A 13,235-nucleotide genomic window follows, 5' to 3' on the forward strand; every position below is an offset into this window, starting at 1 on the left:
ATCTGTCAGTATCAGTGATGGAGCTGTATTGGTCTGAGCTTTCTTCTAGTCTCAAACTGAGATAATATCAGCTCTGAAGGATCTATGTTCTAAGTATTGTGAACCAAATTCAGCTGCTATTCCACTTATGCCATATCCAAATGTGACCCATTGTGCATGTTACAGTCTTGTATCTTAATGGAAGAATAGCATATGCATGATTCTCAGAGGCTATAATGGACACTTTATCAAGTCAAGACTAATTCAGCTTTGATTACAATATTCTTAATATTTCATTCTTTTCTGTCTAAACAAAAAAAGAAATTAAGACTCCATTGACTTCAGCTAAATTACTCTAGATTTATACTGGTGCATTGCCAATGCCAGAGTCTAGTCCAAAATCAATAACAGTGTTTAATAAAAAGACACTTCCCCCCATGCTATGTTTTGTCCAGAACAGTTTAAAGTAACGTGTTGTTTGATACCTGTAAAATGAACAGAACATTTGAATATACTGTAAGGAACAATGCTACACTGGGTTGGGTTAGGCTAAGTCTACTCCATCTCTAATATATAGAGTACAACAGAAAGTGACATCTAAAGCATGCTTTATAGTCACTGCTCAACTCTGGGAGACCTAAACTAACATTTCTACTGAAGTACCAAGATGCAAAAGTACCAGACCAAAAAAAGGTTGTCTAAACTGAATTTCCTAGGAATCCGTTTACTGCATGTAGTCCAGAGGATCTACTGTAGCTGTCAGCGGCCCAATTCTCATTAACATAAATGGGAGTCACATGGCTAAATCTCCATGCATCGCACTGAAAATATACCCTAGACAAGGTGTGTGAAGTTGGGCAGTGCTGTAAAGTTTTACTGACTGTATGCATTAATACTGTAACTAAGCGAATCTATGAACATTTTTGTCTCTCCTATCCCCTCTCTCCCAAGGCTTGGAGTATCACTTATCACAGTTGGTTGACTTTTGTGTTATTGATCTGGTCCTGCACGCTTTGGATGATTCGTGACCGAAGGAAATACGCTATGATCAGTTCACCTTTCATGGTTGTTTATGGAAATTTGCTGTTAACATTACAATATATATGGAGTATTGACCTCGAAAATGATGAGCTTCCTAAAGTTTCCGGATTTTTAGAAAAGAAGGATCCTGGGGAATTAGCATCAAAGGTAAGTGTAGTTTGCTTACAAACATCTGTAGTTTGTTTAAAGAACTAAGCAATATACACTAGCCATCAATAAAAACTTCAGGTCCTTTGGTGTTTAATACAACGAATAATCCTGTTCAGCATAGGATTTACAGTACAGGATGAGTGGCTAAAAAATACAGTAGCACAAAATTACTTCTTGCTGGTAAATTAAATACTATAACGAATGTGTCACATTTAGATAATTTTATAAAATAGTTTTCACCAGGGAGAAAATAGCATTAATATTTGCCCCTGTAAAAACAAAAGGAAAGGGAAGAGAAAAAATATATACTTGGATTTGTTAAATACAAAATAAATTAAATAGAATTATGAGGCAGCTTTTGTTTGATGAAACCTGTACATACACAAATATATATATTTTATAAGTGCATTTCTGCTTTGTCATTAGCATCAGTCGATACGGGTAAAAACTCAGTGCTGTAGTTGTACTTTAATAAAAGATTTCCATTCCCTTCTCTTTTTTCTGAACAAAGACTAATGTAGCAGACCTCAGTACAATGGTTGATCCCCTCTTTCTCCCTTTCACTTTAAGTTATTTTGTTAGCAGAATTTGTGTGTGGCAACATTTTATAACCCCACCTCTCACAACCCGTGACATGATGTCTCAGCTATTTATGAACACTTTTGTTATGAATGCATATTGCATGTGGAGTCTGGTGGGATTAAAAATTGCAAATCCAGACACTTGTAAATCTATGGTAAAATCTGTTGACTTTAATGGAAGCAGAGTTTATGCCAGCATTTTGAAAATCTCATGCATAGCTCTTTTTTTTTGCTTTGCAAATTATACACTAACACTTAGAAAAAATACTAGATAAATGTATTGTGTGAAGCATAAAAACTTATTGTGAGAACACTTTTGGTCCAAATACTTTCAGGAATATTTCTCTGTGCTATTATTCATGACACTATGAATATTTGCTGTCCAGAAACATTCTTAGGAATACAAAAATCATCTGAATGCTTCTTAACAAATGAGGAAAAAGTATTACAAATGTTAGTGAGTGGAATCATTGGCTTTTATTCACCAGAATGTTCGCAAGTACCATTTTAGGTATATTAATGAACACCTGAGATGTCATGCCAGTTTAAGTATAGCAGCCTCACCATAAGAGCAGTGGAAAAAGATAATTAAACCTGTAATGTCAAATATTTTTTAATTTGTGAAGACCAGTTAAGTTCATTTGACTATATAAAGCAGGGGTTCTCAAACTGGGGGTCGGGACCCCTCAGGGAGTTGCGAGGTTATTACATGGCAGGTTCTGAGCTGTTAGCCTACACCCCAAACCTTGCTTTGCCTCCAGCATTTATAATGGTGTTAAATATATTAAAAAGTGTTTTTAATTTATAAGGGGGGGGGTCACATTCAGAGTCTTGCTATGTGAAAGGGGTCACCAGTAAAAAAGTTTGAGAACCACTGGAAAGCACACCAAACTTGTCTCTAAGAATAGAAGTGCCCAGGTTAACAAGCTTTTTGAGCATGAGCCAAACTTTGAGCACATGAATAGTCCCATTGAAGTTAATGGGACAAATCACACACATGAAATTAGGCATATGCTCAAGTACTTAGCGGAATTAATTCTTTAGTCTTTCAATTGAAAGAAACACAAATTGGAATCGCCTTAGATCACAAATGAAAGAGTTTCCTGGTTTCAATTAATGGAGCTTTTTCCACCCAGATATTTTCCCTGTCTTGAAACCACTACATTTGGCAGATTATCTCTGAGGGAGGAAAGTGAGCACACAATAGAAGCTGCTCCACAGAGCACTCGAGAGAAGCTTCTCACAAAGTGCAGATAGTTGGCCCAATTCCCTTACAACTGAGTGAATCACTTCCATCATGATACACCTGATTTCAGCTTGAAGAGGTTCTGTACCTGTGTTTCCTGCTTGGCAGTGCCCCTTGCCAAGCTATGTCTGGATTTATGATGTGTTTGAATGCTAATGAGCATTCTGTTATTTTTCCTGTGGAAGGTAGTGCTAGTCTTGATAAGAGTGATTAAATAGTCAAGAGGTAAGTTCTGCAATTTCTCCTCATTAACTTTGTAAATCTCTCTTAAGAGATTTAGCTGCCTTGGTATATTGCCACCCCCTTTTCAATAATTTCAAAAATGAATTGCATCATGGAATGTTATATCTAAAACTAACTGCTATCAGGAAAGTGAAATTATTGTGTATATGGGATGGTTTTAGTTACACCTATAAAACTAACTGAAGGACATCTGTTGGATTTGTTAGACTGGATAAAATGCATCCTGTGGACTTAAATAAAGATTCCATGGAATAAAAGCGAAGTAAAATAATGTACCATAATTTTCCCTGCATATATTTGTATGGGCTTTGGAGAGAGTGTACTGACTTGAAAGGTAAATAGAACTGCATTGCACTGAGGCTGGCTGTCAGAGGCAGTAAGAAAGCACTTCTATATTCCATAGCTCCAAAACCTAGTCTAATGCTGGCAGTGACTCCAAAGAGGGCAGCAGCTGACCGAAATAGAGCTCAGTCAGTATTGGGGTAAATGCATGTTATACAATGCTAAGGGTTGCATAGCAGTGGCCACTTCCTTGTGAATTTGCCCAGCACTTCTGGAGGATTAGGGCAGATCTTCAGCTGATATAAATGTATCATTAATTTCAGTGGACCTATGACAATTTACCTCCAGTGAGGATCTGAGTCAGCACAATGCTTCTGAAAGTCACTTCTGATGATGTGGAACCTCTTGTTGCTACCCACTCTCATGGCCTGTGAAAGATGCTGTGTTAACACGACCAGAGAATGAAGCCCTCTATTACCCCACAGAACAAAGAGATGGTGGTAGTGACAGAGTAGGTTTCCTTTGTGCTGATCTGCCAATAGACTTTAACATTGATGTGAAGCTTCCATCTCTAGAAAGCCTGGTCTACACTAGGCGTTTAAATCGGTTTTAGGAGCGTAAAACCGATTTAACGCCAAAACCGTCCACACTAGGAGGCACCTTATATCGATTTTAATGGCTCTTTAAACCGGTTTCTGTACTCCTCCCTAACGAGAGGAGTAACGCTAGTATCGGTATTAACATATCGGATTAGGGTTAGTGTGGACGCTGATCGACGGTATTGGCCTCCGGGAGCTATCCCACAGTGCACCAGTGACCGCTCTGGACCGCAATCTGAACTCGGATGCAGTGGTCAGGTAAACAGGAAAAGCCCCGCGAACTTTTGAATATTTCCTGTTTGCCCAGCGTGGAGCTCCGATCAGCACGGGTGGCGATGCAGTCCGAAATCAAAATAAAAAAAGAGCTCCTGCATGGACCATGCGGATGTGATCGCTGTAAGGGCAGGCAAATCCGTTCTATCAGCGCTCCGTTACAGAAGATGAAATTCAGAATCCTTTTTTAAAAATCTCCAGACAGACGCCATAGCAGGGACTCAGCGCACTGCAGCGTGACAAGCGTAACGGAAAGCCAAAGAATCAAATGGATGCTCATGGACTGGAGGACTGAAGCTATCCCACAGTTCCTGCAGCCTCCGAAAAGTATTTGCATTCTTGGCTGAGCTCCAAATGCTTCTAGGGTCAAACACAGTGTCCGCGGGTCAGGGCATAGCTTGGCAATCTACTCACCCACCCCCCACCCACCCCAGAAGCGAAAGGTAAAACAATCCTCTGACTCTTTTACATGTCACCCTATCTTTACTGAATGCTGCAGATAGACGCGATAGTGCAGCACTCAACACCAACATCCTTGCTCCCCCCCCCCCCGCCATGGGTGGCTGATGGTACAAAATGATGGAAATCCATCCTCATCATCAGCCTCAGCTGATGGTACAAAAGGACTGGTAACCGTCATCAGCCTATTGGCCCTAATTTTTTCTGGTGGATGGATGGTGCAATATGGCTGGTAACCATCCTCATCATAGCAACAGGGGGCTGAGCTCCATCAGCCCCCACCCTTCATGTGTAAAGAAAAGATTCAGTTGCCCCTGGACTAGCAGTGGGATGCTGGGCTTCTCTCCTACACACTGCTTAATGTCCTGTCTGGACTATCATAGCAGCTGGAGGCTGCCTTCCACTCATTTCTCACTAACAAGTCAGTGTGTCTTATTCCTGCATTCTTTATTAATTCATCACACAAGTGGGGGGACAATGCTACGGTAGCCAAGAAAGGCTGGGGGAAGAACGGAATCAACAGGTGGGGTTGTTACAGGAGCACCCCCTGTGAATAGCATACAGATCATAATTTCTGCAGGCTCTGACACAGAGCAGCTGTGCTCTCTGGTTCTATGATACGGTGGTTCTCTAGTACACTTGCCTATATTAGGCAGCACTGATTCTATTTTTAGATACCAAAAGGAGGGATTGACTCAGGAGTCATTCCCAATTTTGCTTTGCGCCCCTGGCTGATCGGCCAGGGGCACTTATGACAGCAGCAAATGGTACAAAACGATGGAAGGTGCAATATGGCTAGTAACCAATCTTGGCTTTGCGCCCCTGGCTGATCGGCCAGGGCACTAGCAGCAAATGGTACAAAAGGACTGGTAGCCATGATCATCCTCAGTTCCAATTTATGGAAGGGTTTGGATGGTGCAATATGGCTAGTAACCATCTCTGCTGTCATGCAAAAGCAAAAGCATGCTTCTGTGTAGCGCTGCTGAATCGCCTCTGTGAGCGGCATCTAGTACACATACGGTGAGAGTCACAAACGGCAAAACAAGCTCCATGATTGCCATGCTATGGCATCTGCCAGGGCAATCCAGGGGAAAAAGGGGCGAAATGCTTGTCTGCCGTTGCTTTCCCAGACGAAGGAGTGACTGACGACATTTACCCAGAACCACCCGCGACAATGATTTTTGCCCCATCAGGCACTGGGATCTCAACCCGGAAGTTCCAAGGGGCGGGGGAGGCTGCGGGAACTATGGGATAGCTACAGGATAGCTACCCACAGTGCAACGCTCCAGAAATCGACGCTAGCCACGGACCATGGACGCACACCACCGATTTAATGTGCTTAGTATGGCCGCGCTCCACCCGATTTTATAAATTCTGTTTTACAAAACCGGTTTATGCAAATTCGGAATAGTCCCGTAGTGTAGACGTACCCGAAGGGAGAGAGTAGTTCTGTTTCCATGACCCATTTCTCTCAAGATACCATTTAGTGTCACTTGTAATGGTTTTTGTGATGTACGTATTCTGCAAACTGAAATGCCAACTCGTTTCACGGACACCACTAACAGCCACCTTGTGGAAAGAATTCTGGGTCACTGCCAATCTGAGCTGGATTCCTACTAGTTATTTTGAAATGATGGTCTATGTGCCCCATTATCAGTTCCCTAAGTCGTCCAGTTACCCCCAAAGATTTGTTTTCTGCACTCTATCCCTGGATTACATCTAGCAGTGCACAACGGAGGGAGTTTCCACTCCCCAGTCGAGAGTTTAAAAGTGTTGACCCAAACTCTCTGTGCATTTGCCATTCATGAAAGGGCTTCATTTACCTGTTATGTTTGTATGTTTAGCAGTTTTGATATCTATTTTAGGTATTTTATTTTTAGCTAATCTGGTGCCTTTTCACTCCTTTAAAAACTGGGTTTCCCTATCATTATTATTTATTTATCTTGTGGTAGTGTTTAGACATCCTCTTCAGGGATTGGGGCCTGTGGAGGTAGGCATTTTACATATATATGTCCCTGCCTCAAAGAGCTTACAGTGTAAATCAGGCTCATTTTTATGGGAAATTCATCAATTTGAGCTGAAATCGGTTGTTTCATTATCATATAACAGTGATGAAATATGCTTCTGAGCAATGATGCAGGATCACTCACTCAACTTCTGGCCATTCTTCCTGTGCCACTTCTCACACTACTGGTATGTGTCACGTGGAAGCAAGTGTGAACAAACTCTGATCAGAACGTAAATTCCATCTGAATGCACAAACAAGAAATAAATATAATTAAAATCCCTTAAAAGGAACATTGTCATTTTTGTCACTGTTTATAACCATTATCATTGGCTGAAAAACGTAACAAAAAGACATTGTTTTATCAGTTGCTTTCAGTTTAGATGAAAAAGCAGAATCACTTTTTATTAGGTCTGTCAAGCGATTAAAAAAATTAATTGCAACTAATTACATGATTAAAAAAATTAATCGTGATTCATCACACAATCGCTCTGTTAAACAATAATAGAATTCCATTTATATAAATATTTTTGGATATTTTCCACATTTTCAAACGTATTGATTTCAATTACAACACACAATACAAAGTGTACAGTGCTCATTTTATATTTTTTTGTTATAAATATTTGCACTGTAAAAATAAAAGAAATAGTATTTTTCAGTTCACTTCATGCAAGTACTGTAGTGCAATCTCTTTATCATGAGAGTAGAATTTAAATTTATAGTTATGTACAAAAAATAATTGCATTCAAAAATAAAACAATGTATAACTTTAGAAACTACAAGTCCGCTCATTCCTACTTCTTGTTCAGCCAATCGCTCAGACAAACCAGTTTGTTTACATTTGCAGGAGATAATGCTTCCCCCTTCTTGTTTACAATGTCACCTGAAAGTGAGAATGGGCGTTCGCATGGCAGTGTTGTAGCCAGTGTTGCAAGATATTTACGTGCCAGATTCGCTAAAGATTTATATGTCCCTTCATGCTTCAATTCCATTCCAGAGGACATACGTCCATGCCGATGATAACGATCTAAAGCAGTGCAGACCAAGGCATGTTCATTTTCTCATCCAAGGCTATGTCTACACTTGCAGATGTAGAGCACCGGGAGTTAAACCAGCCCTCAGAGACAGAAGCAAGGAAAGTGCTGCTGTGTGTTCATACTATCAGCTGCAAGTGCAGTGGAATGGCCACATTAACAGCTCCTGCAATGCCACAGAGTGCAGTGCATTGTGGTAGCTATCCCAGTGTGCAAATGGCTGCAGCGGTGCTTTGGAAAGGATTTGCGATGCCTAATGGGGCAGGCACAGCATCACATGATGCAGGTTTCCCAATCCCATTGTTCCAGGGCATCCTCCTAGATTGCCAGCTGCTTTTCAAATGTCGGGGGTGGAATGTGACAGGGAGTGTATTGTGTGGATGTGGGGGGGAGAGACAGTGTGGGGGGAGCAGAGAGTATGTCAGTATGCTGTCTTGTGCTCTCTTGTAAGTTCAGACAGCGGCGGGGAAAACCCCGACATCATCTCTCACCCCCTGCCTCTCTCTCTCACACACCAACGCCTGCCTCTGCAGCAGGAGCATTCCACGGGTGAGGGTTTGCTTTGTGTCCCCAAGCAGATAAGCATGCTGGCTGCAAGAAATGGAGCTTTGAAAATGTATAACCACACAGGGCTGGCTTTAGGCCGATTCCCCTGATTCCCCTGAATCGGGCCCTGTGCCTAAGAGGGCCCCGCGCCCAGCCAGAGTGCCACAAGCCCACAGCCCCGCTCCCCAGGCGGGAGCGCCGGGTGGATCGCTGCAAGCCCCACGACCCCACAACCCTGGCCGGAGCACGGCAAGCCCCGCGGCCCCCCTCCCCTGGCTGGAGTGCGGCAATCCGAAGTGCCACCGCCGAAGACTCGGAGCACTCTCCAGTGCGTACATGCCCCACGAATTGGGCCCTGCACTTGCTAAAGCCAGCCCTGTATCCACATGCCTGCAGCCGAGTTCAAAACAATGACAAGAGTGGCCACTTGACTTCAAGGGATTATGTGATGTTTCCGGAGGCCAATCATAGTGCAGTAATGCAACACTTCATCCTCACTGACACCCCAGCACTCCAGCCGGGGCACAGAAAGCTCTATGCTTCTCATGCAGGTGGATTACCAGGGGCATGCCAGCCGTGGAGTCCAGCTGCTGTAAGTGCCTTGCCAGTGTGGACACCTCAGGAGTTAGGGTGCCTGGGGCTGATTTAATGCACTCTAACTTGCAAGTATAGCCAAGGCGTGAGTCAGATGTCACCAGGAGAAGGTTCATTTTCTTTTTTGGTGGTTCGGGTTCTGTAGTTTCTGCATCGGAGTATTGCTCTTTTAAAACTTCTGAAAGCATGCTCCACACTCCATCCCTCTCAAATTTTTGGAAGGCACTTCAGATTCTTAAATCATGGGTCGAGTGTTGTAGCTATTTTTAGAAATCTCACATTGGTATCTTCTTTGCATTTTGTCAAATCTGTAGTGAAAGTGTTCTTAAAACGAACAACATGCTGGATCATCCGAGACTGCTGTAACATGAAATATATGGCAGAATGCAGGTAAAACACAGAGCAGGAGATGTACAATTTTCCCCCAAGGAGTTCAGCCACAAATTTAATTAATGCATTCTTTTTTTAACAAGCATCATCAGCATGGAAGCATGTCCTCTGGAATGGTGACCAAAGCATAAAGGGGCATACGAATGTTTAGCATATCTGGCATGTAAATACTCTGCAATGCCAGCTACAAAAGTGCCATGCAAACGTCTGTTCTCTCTTTCAGGTGATGTAAATAAGAAGCAAGCAGCATTATCTCCCATAAATGTAAACAATCTTGTTTCTCTTAGCGTTTGGCTGCACAAGATGTAGGACTGAGTGGACTTGTAGACGCTAAAGTTTTACATTGTTTTGTTTTTGAGTGCAGTTATGTAACAAAAAAAATCTACATTTGTAAGTTGCACTTTCACGACAAAGAACGGTACTTGTATGAGGTGAATTGAAAAATACTATGTCTTTTATCATTTTTACAATGCAAATATTCATAATAAAAATAATATAAAGTGAGCTCTGTACACTTTGTATTCTGTGTTGTAATTTAAATCAATATATATGAAAATGTAGAAAACCTCCAAAATATTTAATACATTTCAATTGGTATTCTATTTTTTAACCATGTGATTAATCACGATTAATTTTTTTATCGCAATTACTTTTTTTGAGTTAATCGTGTGAGTTAACTGCAATTAATCGACAGCCCTACTTTTTATATTACTTCATCAGCCTGGTTAGCAGCAGCAGCAGCACCACAATAGAGTGTGCCAAATATTTGGTTATTTGTAGGTCTCAAAAGTAATTAAATGAAGCTTGATCCTGAACCGCTGAAATTCATGGGAGCTTTGACTTCAGTGGATATAGGCTCAAGCCCATGATAAACAGATGCCATACTGTTTTCTGTGTTCTGGCTGGCTCTCAGTACTGACACTTGTTGAATCTGGCAGTATACAAAACACAAAAATACAGTCTTTGTTAAAAAGATGTATTTATTTATGTACCTTGTTATGGAATAATAGATTTACTCTCCTAGTGCAAGGAATCAAAAGAGAAACCTATTAACAAAGGCCACAGAATGAAAAGTCAGTTTCCTACTCAAACTGGAGGACAACTAAAAGTAAAATAAACTTGCTTGTAATGGAATAGGTTGACCTAGCTTCCAGAAATGTATTCTTTGGCAATGATTATGTTGTTGCCAATTTTGCTGAATAGTGGAAAACAAAGGCATGAAAAACATTTCAAAATATCTGTTAACATTAGCAGGATCTGGGATGTACAATTAGTCTGTCTCTTGTTTTTGTTTTGATTTTTGCTTGCAGATCCTTTTCACGATTACTTTCTGGCTACTGCTTAGGCAACACCTAACAGAGCGGAAAGTGCTTCAGCTAAAAGAAGCTACTTTAGCTGAGGTCAAAGTTGAAGATGAAGAAAATGAAGAAAAAGGTAAAAGTATATCAAGTTTGACTGCTTCAATCAATGTAGGTGGTTAGGGTTACTTCTTTTCTTATTGCTAAAGTTTTTGGAAAGTTGCATCTGTTATTGACTAAGGGCTAAACAATATGCTGCTAAATCCATGCACTACAGATTTCTCAGGGGACATAATAAAATAGCTTTGAGCTTGATAACATCAAACAAAATATATAAATTCTCTTTGCAGTTGAACTACAGTAAATGCTATGACAAAATAAATTACCTGAATGGGAAATGCAGGAAAAACCTTCTATAGACGCACTTCCACCACCACACTTGTGCTCCCCCCTTCCCCCCCCCCCAAAAAAAAACATCACCGTACACAAAATGTAACCATAAAAGGAGAACGGCCTACATGGAAAACGTCCATCAGTGATTTCAATGGGAGCTGCACCTGTATAACCAAGAGCAGAATTTGGCCTATAGGTTTCAGTGTGGTGTCGTTATTCTTGTTTTAAACTGATTTAAATCAGATCAGAATCAGACCTGGGATGTGATGGTAAGACCCATGAGTCACCCCCTGAAACTGCCAGGCCCTGGCATTATTTACGTGTGCAGAAGCCTTTTGATGGCCCCCACTTCACACCCAACATGCATAGCAAGACTAGGAACCGGGTTTTCTCCTTACTGCTCCCATTAATGGGACAGCAGTAACTTGCCTGTTTTTTTTCATGGTTTGGTTGCAGTAGAGCAAGAGGGAGGGATAGTTGTTCTTTTGAAATGCGGCATTTAACTCCCACCTGGTATCACAAATCTATATATTTTTTTAAGGTTTGTTGGTTGGTTGGTTTTAAACAGGAACCTCTGCTTTGAATTTCAAAGCTGTCTAATGTTTGTTTTTTTGGTGAAAACCATATATTCCCTTAGGAATTTATGTCAGTGATAAGTTGGTTTTTTTCCTTCCAGTTTAACAATGTTTTTTGCCTACAAATGCAGGCATTACAGTAGATATTGCTTTGACTATCATCCAATACATAGCCTTCAGGCCGTGGTTCTCCACTATGTCTGAGTTCAGCTTGGGCAAAGTGGGGAGCGATGATAACAGGGAATTGGTGTGGCTTCCTTACCTTTTGGCCACTGGAAGTCCATTCAAATTAAGCTACAGTCCTTATGCCAGTGAAGGATCGTGGAGCTGTGCCACAGCATGCCTTCTCCTGCCCCATTCCACCTTCCGGAATGCCCCTGAAAAGTCTTTTCCCCTATGGTGGTGGTGGACGCTAGTGGCTTACAAGGTGACGTAAAGTTCACCTATGTGAGGGAATACTCTACTGGCTATCTCCAGTATTTTAAAGACACTTTGTGCTGCTTACCCAGCACAAAGAGACCTTAGTGGACCAGATAATCTGGCCCTCAGATTTTTGAAAGGGGGGCAAAAGTAAGTACATTTACCAACTAGGAACCTAGGCTTAAGAGTGTGGTCTTGGAGACACTACTGTCAACGTGTGGAGGAGAAAATAACATGTTTTAGAAGGAAATGCATGCCCAATATTCTCTGGAGCCTTCTGGTGAATCTTCTCCCTCAATCAGAAGCCAAGATTATAAAGTCAATTCAGACATGCATCTAACTGTACCCTGGCTAAATTTCTGCATAAGCTTCCATGTCCTGCATAAAGCTTTTATGCTTTACCTCATTTACAATTACAAGGAAAGATCCTATAAAAATAGGTTGGGGGCGATGCAACTTGATTTGTGTCTTTGCAGAAGAAGAATTGCAAGATGAGGAAGTGACAGAGGAAGCAGATGAAGAAGATGAGGATGAACAGGACATTATGAAAGTCCTCGGAAACTTGGTGATGGCTATGTTCATTAAGTACTGGATTTATGTCTGTGGAGGAATGTTCTTCTTCGTCAGCTTTGAGGGTAGAATTGTCATGTACAAAATCATCTATATGATGCTCTTCCTCTTCTGTGTGGCCCTGTACCAGGTAAATGAGAGCAATACTAAGCAAAATTCTTCGTTTGGTTGCACTGGTGCCTCCTCTTTGATTTAGCACCAATGTAAGTGAGAGCAACATTTAATAATTTAATCCACTGTGTATTTTTTCTTTCACTAGTTCCCAACAGCTTAGACCATTTGAAGAGTTTTGATTCTATTAAACCACAATAGATTGGCTGATGGGAGAGAGAAGCAAAGTTTTAAAAGTTGTAGTTTGGATAAGCACCCAAACATATGAATGCTTGGCTGAACGAGAACCCAGATTCTAAGGTGATGGGCACCCTAGAAATAAATTAGGAAAAAATACTAATAATAAACTACTCAAACCCATTTGGGTCTGCAGAATTGATCTGGGTAACTCATGAGAACAGGTTGTTTCATGAGATTTCTGACTTTTTTTTTCCTTCCAATCC

General features: G+C 41.3%; 1 protein-coding gene across 8 annotated transcripts in view; it reads left to right on the plus strand.

The window, feature by feature from the left end:
* The window catches only part of PIEZO2 (piezo type mechanosensitive ion channel component 2), a 443,406-nt gene that overhangs the window by 323,953 nt on the left and 106,218 nt on the right, over positions 1 to 13,235 (plus strand). For all 8 annotated transcript variants that reach the window (XM_039525707.1, XM_039525709.1, XM_039525708.1 and 5 more), the window contains 3 exons: positions 931 to 1,167; positions 10,736 to 10,859; positions 12,588 to 12,811. In XM_039525707.1, coding sequence (XP_039381641.1) covers positions 931 to 1,167; positions 10,736 to 10,859; positions 12,588 to 12,811 — 585 coding nt within the window. The remainder of the gene's footprint in view (positions 1 to 930; positions 1,168 to 10,735; positions 10,860 to 12,587; positions 12,812 to 13,235) is intronic.

This window comes from Mauremys reevesii, linkage group 2 (genome assembly GCF_016161935.1).
Source record: "Mauremys reevesii isolate NIE-2019 linkage group 2, ASM1616193v1, whole genome shotgun sequence".
Taxonomy (NCBI): Eukaryota; Metazoa; Chordata; order Testudines; family Geoemydidae; genus Mauremys; species Mauremys reevesii.